This window comes from Leishmania panamensis (genome assembly GCF_000755165.1).
Source record: "Leishmania panamensis strain MHOM/PA/94/PSC-1 chromosome 27 sequence".
Lineage (NCBI taxonomy): Eukaryota > Euglenozoa > Kinetoplastea > Trypanosomatida > Trypanosomatidae > Leishmania > Leishmania panamensis.
The window spans coordinates 209,871-232,496 of NC_025873.1; the positions used below are offsets into that span (position 1 = coordinate 209,871).

Here is a 22,626-nt window from a genome sequence, read left to right on the forward strand (position 1 = left end):
TAGTTAGTAGGAGTACAAAAAAAACCTAACCACTTTTCGTTCTGAAACTATTTGTCACACTGCCGTACGTAGGACGTACGCTACCTACGCAAACCCCCCTCCCCCCTCCCCTCCCCTCCCCCCCCCCCCCCCACCCACACACACACGCGAAAGCATTCAGTTGAGCCTCGATGAAGTTTAAAACGGATCGAAAGCGCGCAAGAAAAAAGAGGTGAGGGAGCGTCTGCAATCTCATCTCGATGAAGGCGTTGTCTGCGGCGCGTACACGAGGGCAGCCGACTCCCCCATGAGTGTCTCTCTGTAGTCCTATAGCGTGTTTCTCCCAATGCTCATCTTTTCGTTTTGCACGCGTTGAGGCTCTCTTCTGCGGCGCGCCTCCTTTTTAGGGGTGACTTCGTGCCGTTGTGTCTTCGTGAGCGCGTGTGCGCCCTCTCCCTTCTCGTTTTACTCTCTTGCACGTTTTCCCTCGAGGCTTTGCTTCTGTTGTATTCGTTGTCCCCGCCCTGCCCTGCCCTGTTGTTTCGACACACCAATCATCGTTCTTGACTACGGGCCGCGCATTGTACGTGCATGCTGTTTCTGCATTGGGGGATACGTGGATGCTTCTCTTTTCTCTTTCTTGCCGCTGTCTGCGTTCTACCGACGGGGGGAGGGGAATGCGCCGCCTGCGTTCTGGAGACTTTTTTTTTGATTGATGGTTCTTGTCCTCAGCCACTCTAGTCCGCACACCCGCTAGAGTCTATGTACGCCTTCTCGCGCTCGCGATAAACCACCAACAGCGCACTTGAGTGATAAATATGCAGCGTCTTCGTATGCCTATATTGTCTACGTGCCACACGTCGCCGAGAACAACCCACAAAGGAAAAGCACAATTCACGTCATCACTCGCACGCTCATTGGTCTTGCTACGGCTTATCACCTCATCACACCGACCTCTCCCCTTCATTCTTCCTCACGAATCTCGCCACTCTTTGCATCTTTTGTTGTGAGGGGTGTGTGGGGAACGCGAGTGATTGCGGTTCTTTGCTGGTGTAGTCACCATGCAGGATGGGGGGAAGGCGAGCGGGCTGGAGCCGAAATCGTAGCTCGGGTGGCGAGCAGTCTTCCTAGCAGAAAGGCAGCTCTCTAAGTATACTGTGCTCCTGCCCACATGTCACAGACCCGTTCAGTGACCATGTCGACCTGCCTTAGCAACTGCGTCTATATTTATTTGCTTTTCTCCCTTCCTCCACTGCCCTTGCCTTCTCGGCCTCTCATCTCTCTCCATATCCTCCATCGTTACCTTCACTGTTATGCATTATGCGATACACGCACACACATACATACAGGGAAGGTGCATTGTGTACTCGTGCAACGCAAGCACCACCGGCGACCTCAGTTTGTGGGTTGTTTTGTCCTCTCTTTGCCTGCACTTCCGATTTTGCTGAGAGAAGTGGGCACATCGCTGTGGGGCGTATCCGCGTACTCAACAACCCCTTTAGTCGGCGGTACTCCCCGTATCAGTTCCTCCATCCATCTTCTTCTTGGACCAGGTCAGCGCATCTCTCCGGTGTTTCTAAGTGGCGCTCTTGCGTGCCAAAGAGCGCAACTGGCTGACGCACTTCTGCTGTTTTTTTTTTCTTTTCTGTTTACGGTGTGCCTCCCCCGTTAGATCGCGCTTCTTCTCGCTACTCTCCCTCCAACTCACACGCCATCACACCCAGCGCCATAGAGATCGACAAGAGCGGAAACAGTGGTGCCGATACTGACCTTTGCCCTTCTATCGGTTGTGCACTTTTCCACAATGCAGCGACGGGCGGCAGAATCGGAGGTGACGGCGGCCGCCTATACTTTCCGGCAACCACCCCAAGGCTTCCAGGAGCCCAAGTACCGTGACCCGTCCAACGGCCGCAATGCAAGTCGGAACATGCACAGCGACTCACAGCGGTATGGCAATATCATGTATGACCGCCGTGTTTACCGCGGCAGCACCTACGCTAGTCCGATCATGTCGATCGCCGCACGCGCTGAGATGGAAAAGCGTGAGATGATCAACACGCAGCGGCGAAGACAAGCATCGCAGCGCGCCGCCTCGATCAAGCGTCGCAAGCAGTTGGAGGCGGCCCGGCGACACATGGCCACCCCCGACCTGGGCAATGACCGGCATAACACACAAGTTCAAACCGACGAGTACTTGGAGGAGCTGACGGACAGAGTGGAGCAACAACCGCAGGAGACGCAGACGGACCCGCTCATGGACCGACCAGCAACTCCAAAGTACGTCCCAACAAAGTCCGGCCGCGACGCGGAGACCCAAATCCACGAGGGTGACCTGTTTCGCTTCGACGAAGCCGTGGAGCCCATCCTTGAGGTGCTCGTGGGCAAGACGCTGGAGCAGGCAATGCTAGAGGTGATGCAGGAGGAGGAGCTGGAGCTCCTGCGCCAGCAGCAGATCGAATTCGAGCAGCGCCGCAAGGAGGAGCTTCTGGAAACCCAGAAGCTTGAGGCGGAGGAGCGTCGCAAGTTCGAGGAGAAGGAGCGCCGCAAGAAACAGGAGATGGAGCGCATCCAGCGTGAGAAAGAGACTCGTGAGAAACTGCAGGCGAGGCAGTTTGCCAAGGCGTACATGTGCAACATGGAGAACCGCGTCTTTTCTCGACTGCAAGATGAAGGGTGGTTCGCAGACCGCGTGTTGAACGAGGTGGAGCTGGACTTCTTCCCGTGGCTGATGGCCGAGGTGGACAAGGAGCTAGCCAAAAAGACGAAGGCCCGCGCGCTCGTGGACGAACTTATTCGCGAGGTAGTCCGGCTGAACGCCTCCCAGCTAGCGAAGAGTCGCGCAGCAGCGGCGGCGCAGGAGAGGCCTTTATTGGCGTAGAGTGCTTTCTTCGGTTTCTCTCTGCGCTCCTCTCTCCTCCTGTCGCACACGCGTCTACTTGCAGTGATTGGGTCCTTTCTGTCGCCTTCTTCTCGGAGCGCACTTTTCCCTGTTTGTGTCACTCGCTCTACGCGTCTTTTGGCGACGGCGTCCTGCCCCACCTACTGTTGCCACCGCCACCGCCGCAGCAGCGACAACTGACGTCTCTACGTATTTCCCTCGCTCTATCGCTTACTTTGATTGGGCCGTTTCGCTCTGCCTTTCTTTATTTTGCATGTTTATAGTATGTATGAACTTACCTCTGGATGGACTGGATGGAGCTCGCTTGACTGTCGCACTCGCACAAGGCGCGTGCCTCATCCCAGCGAAGGGGTCGTAGCCAATCCACATGTGGCGCTCTCTGGTGTGCACGGAAAGAAGAGGGAAAGGGGGAGAGGAGGAGGAGGAGGGGAGTGAAGGGTCGCACGGATCGACACAGCGCTTTTCTTTCTGACCGGTGCAGAAGCCTTTCTCTCTTTCATCTTAAAGAGACACACCGTGTGCCGAGCTCTCGTACCGTTTTTCTGCGTTCTTCTTCAGTGATCCTCTGATGTGTGGTGAAGGGGATAAAAGTGCCCCCCCTCCCCGAGCCGCTCGCTCACTCCTGTCTTTCTCTCCTATTCGATGTTTTGTGCGGGCACATGCTCACGTTACGGCGCCCCTCACCACCCTTCTATGGCGTGCTGCGTTTCGTTGTGTGTCTGTGTGTGTGTGTGTTCATCCGCATCTCTGCGTCGCCAATGTGTAGTGCGCGTTCGTTTATGTTTGTGCCTGATCCTTTGTGAGCGTGTCTTGCTTGCTGGATCTGGTCGATTCCAAAGCGTTGCAGGGGTGCTCTTTACCTGCCTTGGTGCTGACGACAAACAAGAGGAAAAAAAGCGAAACAGCAGTAACAATAACAACAGTCGAGAAACACTTGCATCATGTCACCTTTGGCCCTGAGAAGCGTAGCTTTCTCTCTTGAAAACGAAGGGCCTCCTCTAGGGTAGCGCAGATGGCGACGCCGAGGCTGCGTCGCACTCACTAGACAAGCGCGTGCGCACGTGATGTTGTGTGTATTTTTCCTCTGGGGTTCCGTGTGCAGGATTTTATTATTATTATTCGAGCAGATGGGGCACGGCAGCAGCAACGCATGCCTTGGCAAATTGCTGCGTTTTTTGTGTGGGTTCGTTAGAGATGTACCGTCTCTGCACATGGTGAGTGAGCGCCTGAGCGTCTTCAAGCTCGCAGAGAAGCGTCCACTTCTTCTCTTTCTACTCTCTCCCCCTCTCTCTCACGCTTCCCTTTCCCATCGACCGGATGCTACTCGAGCCTGTCTTTGCATATTTTTTTTTTCTTTGTACGCTTGGGTTGTCGCGCTCTATCCCGAAGACCACCTATTATTCGCGCCTCTCTTCTCTATATCGCTTCTCCGTGTTCTACCGAGAAGCGAGTTGTTCTTTAGAGGCACACTTCTCTCTTGTGAGGAGGTGGTCGATGAGCTCACACCGTCACGCGCAACGACCTCACTCAGCGTCTTCAGCACGTTTCTTTGTCGAGTACTCGATATCCCGGAGCGTCTGTCCGTGCTCCTCTGCGGTTGTACTTGCGTCAGGGAAGCTTTCGCCGTCTACCTTGTACGCCATTGACCTTAGCGACATAAGTTGATATCTTGGCTCTGCTCTGTTGTTACTTTTCTTTTTGGCATGCAGTCCACAAGTGTCACAGCCGCGTTGCAGGACGCGTTGGAGAAGGGCGATATTGTGGAGCTCGAGCAAGCCATCACGGCCGCGGAGGACGCAATCCACGTGTCCGCCTACGCCCGAAAGACGTCCTGCTCTCCCCTCGGCACTCTGATTGCCCGAGCAAAGCAGATGCACCACCTTCACATGAAGGCGTGCAAGTCCTATGTGGAGCCACTGCGAAAGGCGTGCAGGGAGCTGAGTGAGCGCGGCATCTTCGAGGCCCTTGTCAAGGCGCGCGGTGCACCAGATGAGGTGCAGCTGTGCATGTACACTGACTTGTGCAACGCGGAGTCGCTGCGTCGCGAAATCACCGAGGCGCAGCGACTAGGCGTACGGCTGCTGGACTCGACAAGCGCACAGGAGGTGGACGACTTCTTGACGGAGTGCTCGCCCTTTCTCGAGGACCGCACCATCTTGGCCCTTGTTCAGAAGCGCGAAGACCTCCTGCGCGAGGAGCGGCGGCGCAAGATTGGGGGAGAGCCCACCACACCGCTGCGTGCGGGTGCCACTAACTGTGCGAGGAATGCCGCCTGGCGTGACCACGACCCACTGGAGAGCCTCAGTCATTTTGAACGGGAGAAAGAGGGCGCGTTGCCCGGCGCTGGACGCTATAAACAGCTGATATACCGCAGCAGTAGCAATGGCGGACGCGCTGGTCGTAAGGGGGTCTCGGAGGAAGTCGCCGGCTCTTCGGCTGGTGCTCGAGGAGCATACCCAGCACTCTGCGATGCCCTGGAGAAGGCTCATGATAGTGATCTGGAGCGCACGATTATGGAGGGGTCATCGCCGTGGATGCAGACAATCCGCGCGCTGCTTCAACAGGGCTGCGAGAAAATGATGTGCCAGGAGCACAGCACTCGCCGACAACTTGAGAGCGCTGAGGAGGACGGACGTGCAGAGGTGTACCGGAGCGAGATGCTTTCCCGTGTGCAGCGCTGGACGGCGGCAGCTGCGGTTTTTTCTGCGTTCCATGGGGAAAAACAGGTTGAACCTAAAAGTGACAGGGGAAACGGTGTGACGCCATGGAGGGCCTCCTTGTTCCATACAAGAGCCTCGCCTTCGCTCTCTCGTGCACCCATGCCGTCCTCGCCCGCCCACGCCTCGCAGGCAGCGACAGAGGCGGCCCACCCAGCGAACCGACCGTTGCCGCCGGTATACGCGATGCACTCCCCCCCAGCGTACACTTTTCGCCCGGGAGAGCGGCAGCGGACCCCGACGCGTTCCCCATGCGTTGACACTGAGGCGGCGGCGGAAGGACCCATCCTTGGCAGCGCCGTTCATCACCGTGTTGTAGAAGAATTGCACACGCCGCACATGTTCCGTGACACGCCGAACATATCGCCCATCAAGGAGATCAGTACGGCAAGCGGTGCGGCATCTTTGCCGGAGCAGGATCAGGTTGATCGCCGTAGCAGCACGAAGCCCGGGGGTGGAGATAGGCCGGAACGCGGAACCCCTCGCGGAGGGGTCTCGGAAGACAGCGCCAGTGCTGCGGCTGCCACACTCGTCTGGTCGCCGAGGACAGCCGCCGTGTTACCGTCGCTAGAACTACGCCGCATCCAGGCGCGACTTCGAGCGGTACTGCAGGAAGAGGACATTCACCGCCGTGATATCGAAGGCACCGAAGACTTTGACCGCAGTGTGTTTCTGTTTCCCGTCTCTGCACGCATTGCCCTGCTTCAACGCACAGAGGCTCAACGGCGGCGTACATTTTGAACGCCCTCCCCCCTCCGAAAAGGTGCAAGCGGTGATGTGTAGTGTCTGGGAGCATGCGGCTGCACAAGTTTGCAGGGGTGTCATTCAAGTTATCCTCTCCCCTTTCATTGGGGCTCGCGTAAGAGCGTTATCACCACCCAAAGAGGAGTATGCGGAAATTATAAAGATGTTTCTCCTGAGGCTTCTATTGTCTTCTGGATTCCTGGCTGTCAGTCCCCTCACTTCTGTGTGTGCCTCCGCGCATGCATCTGCGCAGAGTATGCAAACCAACAAAGCAAGGAGACTTCGCCCGCCCTCGTGAGGCCAAAGGGGGTCCACTGGCGGAGCAACACGTGCGGGGGGTTTTGCTCTGTGTTTTTTATATGTTATTATTTTCCTCTGCATCCATCTCGCCGTTCGAGGAATAACGGCTGAGAGGAGCTGACACGATGTGCGACCGAGGCACAGGCTTTATTAATACAAATGTCAGACGTTGGCGGACTTCCTAGTAATCCTTCCGCACTCGTCCTGTGCCTGATGCAACCGATTTCGGCCATCCTTAACTGTCTTACTTCCTTCCACCTTTCTTGTGCCTGTGCTGTCCGCGGGTATTCGCTCGTGATGCACACCCTACCGTGCGTTGCCTCGCGTGACATCGTATGTGTCAACACCCGCGCATTTGCATCTTGGGTTGCTTCAATCATACACACCGGCACACATGCGCGCACACGGTGAACACTGTGCCTGAGGCGAATCACTCTACCATCCGCCTCGGGACTTCCGCCCTCTCTACAGCTCTCCACTGCCCTCAGTCACAATTCAGTTCGGTGTAGTGTCTCTGCACCGGAGCACAAGCAGCCACTCCCCCCCTCTCGCAAGCGTGCCTTGCTGAACATACCCCCACCCCTTTACGACAGTCCACGGAGCGATGTGCTACACACTTAGTCGCATAGCTGTGCTGCTCTGTGCCGTTATAGCGCTGGCATTCGCCGTGCTCGGCGTATACCTGCCATTATTCGAGATGCCGAGCCGCATTGCGCACGCCATTCAGTCCCTGAATGCCAGCATCCAGCGCACCGACTTCAACATCTCGATGGAGAAAGCAACGCTGGAGCGCTTCGGGCAGCTGGTCAGTGGAGCGCCCGCCAAGAGCAAAATGACGCTATGGAGGCTCTCGTATGGCACATCGAGGGCTAACACCTCCATCAACCTTCGTGGCGACTACTTCACCTGCTACCAGGGTAACATTTTCATTCAGGCAGCGGAGGGATTTGCTGTAGTGACGTGTGTTCTGGGTGCAGCGAACCTCATCATGTCTGTCTTTCTTTTCTTTTTTGCTCCTGTCGTCAAGTTCCCGCTGGCTGTATACTTTTTTCTGGCAGCTGCCGCCGCGGTGGTCACGGTTGGCTTCGCACTGAATCTCTATCTCCAAGGTTGGTGCAGCGCTGAGTCCCTCAAGGCGTCTGAGTGGAGCTTGTCGCTAGGTTTTGCCTCCTTTGCCATTTCGTGCGGTGTCTCCCTTACCGCCAGCGTCTTGGTAATTCTGTCTTATTAAGCAGTTGACCGACACTGATGTTTTCTTGGAGCTCTCTACCAGTGGGGGCATATGTACGGGTGCATGTGCAGCAGTGTGTGTGTGTGTGTGCCGGTCGATTTTCTACTAGCAGTGGCAATGGTGTTGACTCTTCCCGTCTTGGGGATTGTCTCCGGTTATTTTGCCCCGTCTTCTTTTCCCTTCGCGTCTGTCGTCTCTTTGATTTCGTTTGCAATCAATGCCCGAGAGCCTGGCTACCCATTCAAGCAACGAAACAAGCTGATATCACTGAACGCCTCTCTCTCTCTCTCCCTCCCTCCCTCCCTCTCTCTGTATGAGTGTGGGACGTGCGCGGGTCCTCTGTGGAGACTTCCCTGTTTTCGCGTCTTTCGTGTTTTCACCTCGCTGGATTCATGTTGAAGTCGGACTACCTCCACCTCTTGTACTTTCTTTTGCTCTTCTCAGGTGATTGCCTTCCCCCTCCCTTCACCTTTCTGGCGGCCAATCATCCAAATTTTCTCTATACCTTCTTTCTATCCATCGTCACGACGCAGCAGCTGAAATGTATCGCTTGGACTGCAGCCGATTGCGTCTCCATATCGTTGAGTCTACGATGCCTCCATGCGCGTGGGTGTCCGTACGTGTGTGTGTGTGTGTTTGTGTCTTTTTCTACTCTTTTTTTTTTCGCATAATCTGCGGCATCAAACTTCTGCTTTGCTGGTCCACCTGGACTTCGCTGGCGATGCCTGAGGGGCAACATGAAGCACAAGATGACACTACGCACAGAGTTCTCGCCTCGACAGCTCTCGCCTTTATTAGTGCCACCCTCTCCTCTTCCTCCTCCTCGGCATTCTCCGCGCATCAAGATCATTATTCTTGTTCCTGGTGCAGTTCTCTGTCTTTCTCTGGTATGATTGTTGTTGTTTACTTAGGTACTCAGACAAGTGAGATCACACAGACACACACACACACACACGCACACATGTATTCATTAAATATTCCCTTATTCGAAATTTCTGTGCATACTTTAGTGGTTGTTGTTGCATGTGTCTTTCTCTTTCCATCTCGTTGATCCCCTTTTTCTTTCCCTTTCAGATCCTCCTCCTGATTGTGCTTCTCTCCCCTCCCACTCCTTCGTTGCGTTACATTAATCGCGTTGTTATTCCTCTGCTTTCAGCTTATCCTCAGATGCGGCCTCTCTCTTTTCGTCTCTATGCCCACCTTGTGAGTGGCGAGTTGCCGACTGGCTGGTCCACTTTCATGCACTCCTCCCCCTCCCTTTGTTTCCCTGGTGTTGTGTAATCTACGCGCTCACTTGTGCGCCCCTCCGCTCCGCTCTCCCATTCCTGTTGTGTTCTGTTGTTTGTTTGTTGTGGCGTGGCGCTTTTTTTCTCCTGGAATACGCTCTTCCTTGTCTTTGTCTGTGCTGCCTGTGTCGTTGCGTTCTGCCCAGTATCAACGACCCGAAGTAGAGGTGGTACGACTACCAATTTCTCGCGCATGCCTCTGCGCATCATCTTTCGTTGCCCACTGCTGAACGACCAACCTTTCCCATCTGTTTCCTCACGACCCGTAGGGTGTTGGTGCCAGCATGGATTCCAACGGCGCATGTGTCCTTGTGCGGGGCTACTTCTATGCACGCCCTTCTGTTCCCGCTTTCCTTTCCTTTGCGTCGACCCACCTTTCCTCCATAACCTCCAATATGTCGCCAACGCACACCCTCGCTTGTGGAACCCAAAGGACAGTGCCGCATCACGAATCCCCCGACTCCCTTTTCCTCTCGCTGACTTCTCGTTTCGTGGTCTTGCCACCTCACCCTCATCACTGCGCCTTCGCGACCGCGTAGGTCAAACGTACGGTACTCACCGAACACAGCGGCAGCGCAGCAAAATAAAAAAAAAACAAGAAAAAGGAGGGGAGGGGGGGGTGGCGCTGTGCTGTGCTGGTCCCCACACAGCAAACTGACTCCCACACCGAACGACTCCTTTGTGGCTTACAGACGCACCCACCCATACACACGCAGACATCCAGGTCTTGCTCCTCTGCAGTCTGTCGTCTTCGCCACCATCGCGCTGGGATACCTGCCCTACGCGAAGGGAGTTTTATAGAGACGCTAAGGCGGGGCTCTTCTGTTCACTGTTCTCTCCTGTATTTTCTGCTCCCCTCTTCTCTCTTTTCTCTCTCTACAGCGTCGCAGCGCCGCCATGTCTATAGTCAGCACGCCGTGGGTAGAGAAGTACCGTCCGCAGACGGTGACAGACATTGTGGGTAACACCGAGGCGATTTCGCGTTTGCAGGTGATCGCGAAGGAAGGTAACTTGCCGAACTTGCTTCTTTGTGGACCGCCCGGCACCGGTAAGACGACGAGTATGCTCTGCCTCGCACGCGACCTGCTGCTTCAGAGTACCGACGCCAGTAGCGCAGGGACGTCATTGGGTGGGTCCACGAAAGATATTCTCAAGGACGCGGTGCTAGAGCTGAACGCCAGCGACGATCGCGGATTGGACGTGGTGCGTGAGAAGATCAAACTCTTCGCCCAGACTAAGAAGACGCTGCCCAAGAAGTTTTTCTCTACAGGCGAAGGGCCCACCAAGGATGAGCATGTAGTCCACCTGCACAAGATTGTGCTTCTGGACGAAGCGGATAGCATGACCCCAGCTGCGCAGCAGGCATTGCGTCGCACAATGGAGCTACACAGCAGCACAACGCGGTTCGCCTTTGCCTGCAACAACAGTAGCAAGATCATTGAGCCTATCCAATCCCGCTGCGCTGTTGTCCGCTTTAAAAAGCTTAGTGACGCGGACATATTGAAGCGGCTAGTGTACGTCATCCAACAGGAAAGCGTCTCCTACACCGATGATGGACTGGAGGCGCTCCTGTACCTCGCTGAGGGCGACCTGCGGCAGGCGTTAAATTCCCTCCAGGCCACACACACCGGCTACGGGCTCGTGAATGCTGACAATGTCTTCAAGGTGTGTGACCAGCCGCATCCGGTGCTCGTCGAGAACATCATCACGGCGTGCATCACGAAGCGCAGCATTGACGAGGCTCACAAGGAGATGAATCGCCTGCTTAACCGGGGTTATGCCCCGGTAGACGTGATTGCCACTTTTTTCAAGGTCGTGCAGGCAAACGCGCGCCTTTTTCGAAGTGAGCTGCAGCAGCTGGAGGTGCTCAAAATAGTGGGCGAAACGACGATGCGCATCGCCGAGGGTGTGGGTACCTCGCTGCAGCTGGCCGCGATGCTTGCACGCATGATTACCGCTGTGGAGAACACTGCGTCATAGAACCTTCAAGTGAAGCAAGATGGTGTGTTTGGGGGCGAGAGGAAGATAAAAAAGGAAGGCAAGGGAACTCGAAGACACGCTGTGCGATAACTGTGGTGCGTTGGAGTTGCGCTGTGGGTGCGCGTGCTCCTGTGCTTGTACGGAGTCGCCATGCCGTAGAGTCTGTTTTTTTTTTTTCTACTGCTCAGGCGGCTGTACTCCTCCTCCCGCGCCTCTTCTCCCTCTTTGCTGCTTTCGGTAAATCTCGTTCGCTCTGCACTGCTCGAGCTGCGTGGAGAGTGTGCAAACCGGACGAACGATCTTCTTCGTGATGACTGGCAAAAGGGAACCTTAACATAGCACCAAAAGGGGGGAAGGAGAAAGAGTGAGGCAATATACGGTCCAGGTGAGAGGTGACCGAACGGCGCTGCGAGTGTCTGTGCGCGCCGCGTTGTGACCCAGACGATGGATCGCACTACTGCTCTTGAAGGCACATTTTTCGCTGCTCTTCGTGACACAGTCGCCTGCAGATGGAGGTGCACCTCAATGCGCTGGCATGGCTCTGGGTGCGTGGGGGTGTGTGTTGCTGATTAAAGACACACACACGCACACCCATGTATATATACATTATATGCTCGCTTAGCAGTGCGCTCTACATCGGTATTGCACTCCACACCACTTCCTCGCGCAACCCTGACTTCCTTCCTTTGCTCTTTTCTATTCCACATGCCTGCAACGGCGTGGAGGCTGCATCCTAGTACGTTCGCATCGCGAAGCACCTTGAGTACAGGGCAACCAAAACGTGAGGAAGCAGCAGCAGCTGGCTATACGTATCCAGCTAACTGCTTGCGCGTCCTTCGACTTCCTTTTGGGCTTGCTTCTCTGTCTCCCTTCTACTGGCACTCTGCTCAAGACATCAACGGTATCTCATCAGTCGCGCAGGGCTGCGCTTTTCTGTTTGTTGCTGTTGGTGGTGGTTGGTGGTGTTTGTAATTGTGTCTCTCTCCGAGGCTACTTTGGTTTCTCGGTGTCGACTCACACAATAACCGACCGCAGTCTCGCACCGCGCCACCGGTGCTGTCCCACACACCCAGAGAGAAGTATACACAGTGTTTTACCCACGAATCAAGCAATGTCCACTTCGGTGGATGACTTGAATGGTAAGCTGGACCTCGTCGACATCGCGGCGTTGAGTGCCGCTTATCAGCCAGAGGAGGTGCTTGGCGAGGGCACGTATGGCATTGTGTTCCGAGCCCACCACAAAGAAACCGGGGCCAAGTATGCTATCAAGAAGCTCCGACTCGACGGCTTCTCGGAAGGCGTGCCGGCGACCACCATTCGTGAAGCGACCCTCTTGCATGATCTCAACGACAACCCGAACGTGGTGCGACTGCTGGACGTCGTGTGCAGCGAACATCGTGTCTACCTCGTTTTTGAGCTACTCGACGAGGACCTCCGCACCTTCATCAAGCGGTACCGCCCAGTCAGCGGGCAGAAGCCGGCCAATGGCACAGCAGTGCCGCTCCCCATTGTACGGGAGTTCACGCGTCAGATGCTGTACGCGCTGTGGACCTGCCACAACAGCCGCATCCTACACCGAGACCTCAAGCCGGGTAACGTCCTCGTGGCAAGCTACCGCGATAAAAAGAGCGAGGAGACGAAGTTTTATGTGAAGCTGGCTGACTTTGGGCTGGCGCGCATGTTCGAGATGTCGGTGCAAACGTACACGCACGAGGTGATGACATTGTGGTATCGCTCCCCCGAGATTATTCTTGGTGATCGTCACTACACACCGGCGGCTGATGTGTGGTCAGTGGGCTGCATCGTGGCGGAGATGATTCTCGGCTACTCGCTCTTTCGCGGCGAGAACTGGCGCGACCAGCTGGACAAGGTATTCTACGTGGTGGGCACCCCGACGGAACAGACGTGGCCCGGCGTGACGAAGCTGCCTGGCTATGAACGAAACTTTAAGGTGTACCACGTGGCACCACTGCCAACGCGGCTGCGCGACTACGACGAGAAAGCGGTAGAGTTCATCGCCTACTTGCTTGTCACGAACCCAAAGCTGCGGCCCACGATTCCAGATATTCTTGAGCACCCCTTCATGAAAGATGCGTAGCGCACTTTTTTGTTGTTGTTGTTCTGTGGGTTGTGGTAGGCAAGCGGCGCTGCGTTAGGTCTGTTGTGTTTGCTCGTGTCGTCGTCTTTCTGGTGGTCTGTGTACGTCTATGTACGTCTCTCTCTCTCTCTGTGTGGGTGGGTGTGTGTGAGGCCCAGGGGACTCTCTTTTTGATGTTGTTGTTTTCTTCTTGTCGTGTGCGTGCATGCACGTGTCTACTCGACTCCTCCGATGAGCTGGGAATCATGGAGGGTGGGCGGACGCGCGCCTTTGCTTCGGAACAGCGGCATCTTAGCATAAGCCTGTGAATACGAGAGCCCGTTCTCCTTAGATACGGTCAAAGCAAGAAGGCTGTTACTCGTAGTGCTGCGCTCTCGAACCGCGCTGCGAGTCGTTTCGCATCTTCACCCTCTGATTGAGTTGATGTCGTGGCATTGCACCGCCTCTCTGTTCTCTCTCGTTGGCTTTCGTGAAAGAAGAAAATAATTCCTCTACTCGCTACTGTTTGCCTGACAGTACGAAACGTGTGCCGTGCGGTAGCGCTGAAAACTTGCACGAAGCAGACGCTCTCGCTCTCTGTACGGGTAGTAACGAGATCCGCGTCCTCGCCTCCTTTTTCCTCCTGTTCTCGTCACTTACTTGCTTCGCAGGCGAATACGGGAAGAGCATCTCTCCGTCTTACGACTATATTCCTCCAGCCCACAGGAGGAGAGGGGGGAATAACAGAAGAATCTCTTGGCTCCTTGTCGTCGTCTCTTGCGTGAGAAGTTCGCCTTGTCTGTTTCGCTGGCGTGTGCAGGGTGAATAGAAAGAAGAGGCGGGATGGCATTGGGGTGTCTACACTCCTCACCCCATTAACTTGCGGGGCATCGATAAAAGATCGTGAAGACTCTCCTCCTGCCTCCCTCACCCTCCCCCTCCTAATGGCTCTCTCCCTCTTCTCCTCTGTCCTGTCGCGCGTGCTCGCGTTACCGCACTTCTTCCACACCTTTTTTTTGGGTTCTCCTTTGTGCACTGTTGCACTCTCGTCTCTCGAGGTGTGCGCGTCTGCGTGGGTGCGTGTCAGTGTGCAGACCCCCCCAACCCCGCCCCCCACCTCCGCACTCTACTGCACCCCCAAAAACACAGACACGCATCCGTTGTCCCGCCGTCGTGGCGCCGGCTCTCATCGTCTACTCCGCGGGTCCCCTCTCCATTGCATTGACGTCAAAGAGCTGCACCGCCGCTACTCTTCCTCCCCTCCCCCAGCGGTAGGCTTGGACCCGCGGTATTGTTACGGAGAAGCTTAACACTCGTCCTTGCTGACCACAGACACGCGCTATTCTCCGATAGGCTTCTATCGAGGGCATACGTGTAGTCTACTGTTGATGCTGAGGGGCGCATTAACTGGCCCTGCCAAAAAGTTGTCATGCCTGGGGCAAAACAGCGAGAATGAGCTCATCTTCAGGGTCGAAGCTCCCTGCATGGAGTTTGGAGGTGGTGAAGCAGAGTTCACTCACTGCCAGTTCGGCCCCTGCAGCGTCCTCAGCGACGCCAGTGGGGTCAGCAGAGGTCTATGAGAACATCTGCGGGATTTGCTTCACCGACATCCACCCCGTCGACAATCCGCGTGGCCGTCTCAACTCGTGTGGACATCTCTTCTGCTCCCATTGCATCAGGGAGTGGGCGAAGAACACAAATGTGTGTCCAAACTGCAAGGCGCGGTTCACACGCATCTACACAGCTCACGCCGACTCCGGAAAGGTGCAGGAGACTAAGGTGCGCAAGCGCAACTATGTTGCGTGGGAGTCTTCCTATTACGATGAGGAGGACGACGACGTAGCTCACGAGGAGGCACTGCTGGATACCGTACGGTGTGATGTGTGCCAGCAGTCTCACAATGCCGCGCGCATGATCTTCTGCGACCGTCGTCAATGCGTCTATGTTGCCCATCTTGACTGCCTCAGCTTGGCGGAGCGCCCAGTAACATTTCTATGCGCCGCCTGCTCGAAACTGCGGGAGAAAGATGACCATGTACTGTTGACAGAAAGCTTCAGTGGAACGTCGCTCCCTGATGCTTCGTCGGAGCCACCAGTACCGCTGACGCCGGTGGCTGCAGGACCGGGACTGGCGCAAAGTACAGCGGCGGCATGCGCAGCGGCTACAGCTGCTGTCGTTGCACAGAAGCAAACTACTGTCTCTCTGGTGGATACTGGCGGTAGTAGCTGTAACGCGGAGCTTCCTACGAGAGCGTCGTTTAGTTCCGCACCGACCTTCACCATGATGGCTGCCCCTGCACCTCGTGTGGTTCGACTGACAGACAACCCCACCGCGGAACACCACGGCAACAGCCGAAGGTCTTCCTCGACGGCGTCGTCTAGGGGCACGGAGTCGTCGACGGTGCCACGTGTCGCCGTCGACTTTTCAAAGCCGCATTTGCATCTCATGACGTCCGCCACAACGGCATCACCGCGGAATTCGAGACGCCCCTCTGCGCCTCCGCCCTCGGAGAATGCCACTGCGGCGGATGACAACTACTACTTCCTAGCCCCTACTTCACATGCCGTTGCAGCCATGATTGAGCTCAACAGGATAAAGCAGGCGCGCGCTGCGGAGGCGCAGACCCGACACCAGCACGCGCGGTCGAGAGCAGAGCGCCTGCAAGCGGTGTACCGTGCCCCTCAGAGTGATGTGCTTCCCAGTGGCGCCCGGAAGCGAACCCATCGCACTGCGGCGGATGAGATAACAGCAGAGCTCGAGTCGGCAGAGAAGGAGTTCGGTGATCCGCAGCAGAGACGCCTGATGGAGGAGCGCATGGTGCGTAAGTGGGCCACTGACATACTCCCCGTGCTGCGACGCCGTCGCTACATCGAGGGCGACACCACCACGTCGGAAAGTGACTTGTGGGCGCAGGCAGTCACGCAAGCTCGCTCAATGGTGCGTGAGAAGCTGGTGGCGAGGGGTGAATCACTGAGGCGCAGACGCGAGCAGCTGGTGCGTGCGGAGGCACAGCGGGAGGCGGCTGCGCTAGCAAAGCTCGCACGCATCATTGCGCAGCACCGCGAACACCCTCCGAAGCTGGTCTAGTCAGCTGCACCGTGTGAGGCCCTTTGCCACAGCTTTCTGCGTTGCTCGCAGCGCTCAGTCGAGCGGAGGCACCAGCGCATACGTCCACGCAAACACGTATGGCTCTGGACTGATACTATTATGGGTGAAGTGATTGCACCTCTAGGCATATTCAACCCTGGCTAGTACTGCCAGGGTCCCCTCCTCTCCCTGCTTAGTGCTGCATCTTACTCGAGTGAAGCCTGAACGGTGAAGCGGCAAAAGAAAAAAAAAAACCAACAAGGAGATACAGACTGCGAGTGGTGCTGATAGACTGCGTCGACTACCGCAATACTGCCCCCGTCATTCCCACCCACGCAGGGCCCGAGCTTTTCTGCTGACGTGTATGCCTTCGCGGAGCCGCACCCTGATACAACGCCTCGCCCGCTTTTTGCATTCCTTTTCGTTTCTGCCGCACACATTACGTGATGTAAATCGTGATGGGCTACACACACCGACACGCACGTCTTTTCACGGCTTCACCGCCCGACTGCCTTAACTCTCCTCCACCTGCACCGCCCTTTTACGTTTTTCTTTTTGTTTTCGTATTTAACGTCCTGCCCCCGCACCTCAAACGAGTTTTGGCGCCGTTTGCCGCTTTCCTCACTTCACAAGAGCGCACAGCGCGAACTCCCCCCCCCCCACAAAAAAAAGAGAAAAAGTGTCTTGCACGACTCTGCCGAGCGACGGAGACACGCACCACGCACGCCCCCAGCAGAGAGGTCCACATAGTTGAACCCAGAAAATACAGACGGCGAACGAGCTGGCGGTATTTATGGAGGCGCAGTCACCCTCGCCGTTCTCGTCTCGGGTGATTCCGCATGAGCGTGTGCTGCGCTACGTGTACGAATTCCTCGATGAGAACGGCTACCAGCAAGCCCTTCGCGCGCTGCAAGATGAATCGAAGGTACCGTACAACATTATACATGTGAAGCCTGATGAACCCGGCAACTCATCTGAGGTTGTCCAGGCATCTTTCTCGGGGAAGCGAGGTAGTGCGAAGGGGTTTTCGACAGCGACGGAGCGCAACTTAGAAAGAGCAGTGATGGAGGGCAGCTGGGCTGAGGTGTTGCACGTGTACGTGGATGGTCTCCTGCTTCCGGAGGAGATTAAGGCGACACTGTACGAGGTTATTCTCGAAGAGATTGTGGAGCTTCATGGTCTCATCCCGGCAGGCCGCTCGCTGCTGCTGAATGCCCCGATCTTCCAGCTCATGAGGACGGACACTCCGGCACGCTACATCCGCCTTGAAAAGATGATTGAGCAAGGGCAGCGCACGATGACCGAGGGCACCGTTTACAACGCAGCCATTCGCCACGTCACGCCGGGAATTCTTCACAGAAGAACAGCACTGCTACAGCAACTGAAGACGGCGATTCGCTTCACCTCGGAGGCCCCGATCGGACGGTTGGCGGCTGCCCTGGCTCGCGTCGCCGCTTCTGACTCCGGTGGTGTGGACGGCAGTACACAAAGAACACACTCTGCGTCCATAGTCCCTCCCCAGAGTGGCGGGCCGATGTTGTTGGCTGAGTCCTCCAACGCGGTAGCGATCTCGCGCAAACGTGATCGGGGACAGGCGCTTCCCGACGACGCCGCGTGGGCGGACACTTTTTTGCAGTACCCTCTTACAGCGCCGAAGGAGATACGGCGGCGGCTACCGTACGCTGGCACGCGAGCCGTTTGCTGTTGCACCCCCCTCTCGAGTGCGAATGAGGAGCTGCTCGTGGTCGGCTGTGCCGACGGCGTAGTTGAGTTTGTTAGTTTGACGACCGGCGAGAGCATCGGTAATCCCCTGCGACATTCAGGCGGGGTGATGTGTATGATGCGAGACACCACGGACGGGGCGGGGCCGGCGCCGGACTGGCTCGCCATCGGCTACCGAGACGGGTGGGTGAAGGTGTACAACGTTGACAGTCACAAGCTGGTGCGCCGGTTTGAGATGGCGCACACGATGGGTGTCACCGCTGTCATCTTTTCTGGACCACGAAATACGGTATCCCTGTCTGGCCATCACTCCTTCATTGTAACAGGCTCCTTTGACGGCGCCATTAAGGTGCTCGAGATCGCGACTGGGGCTGTGATTCGGACGGTTGCTAACAGCCACGCCAGCGCGTTTGTGTATGCGCTACTTCCTTTGGAAGCTCCCGGCACTGTGGCCGACGCGCTGCGGTACTTCCTGTGCAGCAGCGGCAATGACGGGACTCTGTCGCTATGGCGACTGGAGGACAAGCGGGAGGAAGGGGCAGAGGTTCCAGGTACAGTGGAGCTGCTGCGTGTGCAGGGGGCAATCCCCCTTGATCAGATTCATCATGAGCTTCGCGACGCCGTCCCCACGCAGCTCTACGCACTCCCGTGTGCCGAGGATGCGACGCATGGCACGACTGCAATAACTACCTCCACTAGCATCCCCGCAACAGCGACGCAAGACGCGTTTATCCTCACTCGCGCTGGCAAGGCATGTGTTGTTCGCATCACCGTGAAGGATGAGGGCAACCACTACTTCGGCGCTTCTTTCCAGGCGCTGTGCATTATTGCCACAGCACACCCGCTGCGCTCTGCTTTTCCGCATGTGCACACGGTCGTCTCCATGTCTGTTCCACTGCTCACCCTCTACGCAGCCGACTGCGAAGGCACCATCAGTTTGCACAACATTGAGATGAGGTGGTACAACGAAGCTCAGTGGGCCGAGTTTGGCGGCTGCATGCGAGTCAGCAGTGCGACTGAGCAAAGCGCTGTGGTGATTGTGGAAGCAGGCAAGCCCATAAAAGATCTGCAGCTGACGTGTACCTGGTCGCCGACGCAGCATCAGCCGACGAGTGTCGTAGCGTACAGCGTGTCTTTGCCAGCCATCTACGACATGCACTAGTGTGCGACGTTGTAAGAAGGTGAAGCGGATGCAAAGGGGTGTGGCAGCAGAACGCTGTGTAGGCTTTTTTTTTCCGCCAGTGAGACACCGGTGCGGCAGGCGGTGAAAGAAGTTGGTGGCCTACGCTTTTCGGTGTTGCGCAGTTGTAGCGCTGAGAGGCTCGGGCAAGAAATGGAAGCCCACGTTTTTTGTGTCGGTATGTCAGTAACTCACTTGACCGCTGCTCTCAACCCTTGCTGTCGTGTGGTGATGCTGCTAGATCAATGGCGGCAGGCTACGCGGACAACTCACGAATGGGTGCGACCCCACGCACACAGGCAACACGAAAAGTGGGAAGCGAAGGCGTACACGCACACGCACCCGCACACGCACACACATGAATGTGTGAAAGAAGGAGTGAAACGTACGCGACTCTGTGCGTTTACTTGCTTGTGCCCGTGTGGTGTGCATTGTTGTTGCTGCGCCCCCCCCCCTCTACTCCACTGCCCCAGTCTTTCTTCTATACAAATGCGCACATCATGAATGAGAGGTGTTGCCCTCTCCCTGTCTCTCGCTCTCCATGCGCGTGCTGCCGGTGCCAAGCACGACTCCATACGGATCCCCCTGCTGCTTTTCATGGCGGGGTGATGAGGACGGCCCGGCTGTTATACCTCGTGCAGAGTCGCTCGGCTTTTTCTTCTGGATGTAGTGCGCTGAGGATGAGTGTATGCCACATCGTTGTCTCGGCCCCTCCAACTTTTGCCTCGCTGCACCCGTGCTGTTGTTCTCTCTCTCTTCACGCCAGCTCTAGTCACCGCTCAGCAAGCGTGTCCTCCTTTGGGTAGGCCTTCTCCGCACAGTTTATCCTTGCCCGCGCGCGGAACGCAGGTGCCCCGCCACCCGAACAGCTATTCTCGCTCTCTCGCTGCTCTTCGTATTGTCACAGACGATACATGTGGTTGTGTATGTGTGTTCTCGCGCCTGCGTTGCTAGTATGAGCGACAAGTATCTGCGAAATGAGCAGCAGCAGCTGCTGAACTCTATTGGCACGGAGGTGTGCTGGGGGTGGTCGCCCGCCATTGATTTTGTGTCGCTGCTTGCCAAGCGACCACATCGCGCAGCACAGCAAAGCATATCCCAGTCGATCAAAAGTCAAATAGGGGGCCAGCAATCGGAGACGCCACCCTCAGCGTCGTCCGCATCTGTCGCCACGGCGGCACCGTCCTCCAAAAGTAAAGAGGAGGCTGAACTCGACGACCTCATTGCGCAGATTCAGGGCCGTAGGACTGCAACCGCAAAGGCTGCGCAGAGCATCCCAGAAGAGTTATCAGAATCGAAACCCCAATGTAGTCCGCCCTTTTCTTCTTCCACGGCATCCCCTGCTACCGCCGCGGCAGCAGACGACGAGGTGACCGTCTTGCTTGCCGGGGCTTCTGACATCCGCCACCTACTTCGGACTTTGTCTTCTCTTCGCGCTGCCGAGTCAGCCAATGGAAAGTCGGGGTCGCAGCCAACGTATCACTTCTATATTTATGAGCCAAGCCTGCGCCTGCACTGCCGCCACCTCTTCTTTCTCCAGTGGTTGCTCGACAGCATGTTCTCGCTGGAGGAGCTGGAGGAGCGTGTGCTCATGTTCTTGGATGTCTACGGTAACGCGCTGATGCGTGACATGACCGCTGCGCAAGTGCGCAACGTGGTGCAGCGCCTGCGCACGGCGCTTGAGACAGACTCGTCTGCGCTACTCCGCATCGCCTCGTTTGAGGAAATGAAGAGCAAGGAGCGGGACTTTGTGGAGAGTCAGCTGGCGCACTGGAACCGCGACGCCTCCGTGGCTGACATTAGAGAACAGTGGATGCAGCGCGTTCGACAGGAGATGGCAGAGCGCTACGACAACCGCGACAACATCATTGACTGGGACTTTGTCTTCCACTTGACGGAGTACACAAACCTCCTGAAATTCCCCGAGTACCGCACTTGGCGTAACACTGGCGTGGCCTTCGACGTCAACCACATCAATCCGCGACGGGGATTCAGCTACGAGTACAGTGTCCCCAACAAGACCCTCTGCTTCTTTCCCCGCTCCGGCCGCGGCGTCTACTCAGGGGATATCAAGAACGGGCCTTTTTTTTCCTTTGGGGCGCTCACGCCCAACGCACACATCCGCCACCGCACGACGGATGGCACTTGCAAATATGGCAACGGCGTCGTATCAATGCACAACGTGCGGGCTTGGCTTTACACACTCATGACCGGCTTGTCATGGCCATGGGCCGACCACGCCTTTGCCTGGGATGACCCACGAAACTACAACTACCTTCCCCCTGGAACACCGAGCGGCGTCGCCTACACCGCCACACTACCGAAGGTGCGCGTGCACTTTGTAGGCCTTGAGTGGGACCGCTTTATGCTGCACTGCAAGGAGGGCAAAGTCCCGCGCATGGATGCAGCCTTCTTTGGGGCCTCCTGCACGCAATACATGACCCCCACCGTCCTGGGAGACGTCATGTCCAGGGCGGTGCACGCGGTAGTGGTGGCGGAAACAGCGAAGTTCATCGTGGACGCCGAGGACGTCGCGAAGACAGCATACATCGCGAAGCTGGACGATCTGGCGCGTGCGGGTGGGTGGACGCGAGAAGACGCCTTGACCAGTTACCTGCACGACGGTAAACCGGATCCACTCCCCGTGAAGGGAACGATGTCAGATGCACAGAGGGTCTCCCAGGAGCGGTACGCGCAGCCGTCGCTGCTCGCCTATGTCGCGAAAGCCTCTGCGTAGCGCGAGCGCTGGAATGAAAGAAATCATGAGCGTGAAGCTTGCGTTGGTATGGTGAAGCGTGTATGAAAGGAGAGAGGGTTTGTCCGTTGTCCACACTCCACTTCCTCAGGTTGCTTGTGCACACCACCTCACATTTCTTCTCTCTCCTCGTAACTCCCACAGGCACGCCTGCACAAGCACCCAGCAATGTAGCGCACATATTTTCGTTTCCTTATGCAAAGCTTTGCCGCCTCTACCACCTCCTATTCTGCCCTTCTCTTCACTCCACGCTGCGGCCACATTGTCTTGCTGAATTAACGCGTGCGTGTGCGCCAATGTGTTTTCTGCTCATGTAGATGCAGTGGTGGAGAGAGTCACTTGAGCGCAACTCGTTCTCGATGATGGGCCGAGGCAGTGGAGAGGGGTGAGAACGTGGGCTAATGGAAGAGACTCCGACGTCGTCTCTATTCTTTCTTTGATGGTGCTTCCCCACCATCGAACGTATATACCACGAAAACAAGACATTATGCCAACTAGAGCCGTCCATCCGCACCTGAGCACCTTAAACGGGGAAGGAAAGGCGCACGTTGCGTTCTATCAGCCCTTTCTACTACTCTTCGCAGTCTTCAAATGACTCCTCTGGAGAGACCCCTCACCCCGTGCTGTTGAGGGAAGAAGAATGGGGTTGGCATAGAATCGTGCGTGTAG

General features: G+C 56.4%; 8 protein-coding genes across 8 annotated transcripts; all 8 read left to right on the forward strand.

The window, feature by feature from the left end:
* Positions 1-1,783: 1,783 nt before the first annotated feature.
* LPMP_270510 (radial spoke protein 3, putative) lies at positions 1,784-2,857 on the forward strand (the record flags this gene model as incomplete). The annotated part of the gene is made up of 1 exon (XM_010701838.1): positions 1,784-2,857. One exon carries the CDS (start codon positions 1,784-1,786, stop codon positions 2,855-2,857), a length of 1,074 nt encoding a protein of 357 aa, XP_010700140.1.
* Positions 2,858-4,581: 1,724 nt separating this feature from the next.
* LPMP_270520 (hypothetical protein) lies at positions 4,582-6,336 on the forward strand (the record flags this gene model as incomplete). Its single annotated transcript, XM_010701839.1, has 1 exon — positions 4,582-6,336. One exon carries the CDS (start codon positions 4,582-4,584, stop codon positions 6,334-6,336), a length of 1,755 nt encoding a protein of 584 aa, XP_010700141.1.
* Positions 6,337-7,243: 907 nt separating this feature from the next.
* LPMP_270530 (hypothetical protein) lies at positions 7,244-7,870 on the forward strand (the record flags this gene model as incomplete). The annotated part of the gene is made up of 1 exon (XM_010701840.1): positions 7,244-7,870. One exon carries the CDS (start codon positions 7,244-7,246, stop codon positions 7,868-7,870), a length of 627 nt encoding a protein of 208 aa, XP_010700142.1.
* Positions 7,871-10,053: 2,183 nt separating this feature from the next.
* Positions 10,054-11,136, forward strand: LPMP_270540 (replication factor C, subunit 4, putative; the record flags this gene model as incomplete). Its single annotated transcript, XM_010701841.1, has 1 exon — positions 10,054-11,136. One exon carries the CDS (start codon positions 10,054-10,056, stop codon positions 11,134-11,136), a length of 1,083 nt encoding a protein of 360 aa, XP_010700143.1.
* A 1,111-nt stretch (positions 11,137-12,247) lies between these two features.
* On the forward strand, positions 12,248-13,234 carry LPMP_270550 (protein kinase, putative; the record flags this gene model as incomplete). The annotated part of the gene is made up of 1 exon (XM_010701842.1): positions 12,248-13,234. One exon carries the CDS (start codon positions 12,248-12,250, stop codon positions 13,232-13,234), a length of 987 nt encoding a protein of 328 aa, XP_010700144.1.
* A 1,431-nt stretch (positions 13,235-14,665) lies between these two features.
* LPMP_270560 (hypothetical protein) lies at positions 14,666-16,300 on the forward strand (the record flags this gene model as incomplete). Its single annotated transcript, XM_010701843.1, has 1 exon — positions 14,666-16,300. The coding sequence occupies one exon, from the start codon at positions 14,666-14,668 to the stop codon at positions 16,298-16,300; it is 1,635 nt and encodes a 544-aa protein (XP_010700145.1).
* A 793-nt stretch (positions 16,301-17,093) lies between these two features.
* LPMP_270570 (hypothetical protein) lies at positions 17,094-19,184 on the forward strand (the record flags this gene model as incomplete). Its single annotated transcript, XM_010701844.1, has 1 exon — positions 17,094-19,184. One exon carries the CDS (start codon positions 17,094-17,096, stop codon positions 19,182-19,184), a length of 2,091 nt encoding a protein of 696 aa, XP_010700146.1.
* Positions 19,185-20,157: 973 nt separating this feature from the next.
* On the forward strand, positions 20,158-21,939 carry LPMP_270580 (hypothetical protein; the record flags this gene model as incomplete). The annotated part of the gene is made up of 1 exon (XM_010701845.1): positions 20,158-21,939. One exon carries the CDS (start codon positions 20,158-20,160, stop codon positions 21,937-21,939), a length of 1,782 nt encoding a protein of 593 aa, XP_010700147.1.
* Between the last annotated feature and the right edge of the window lie 687 nt (positions 21,940-22,626).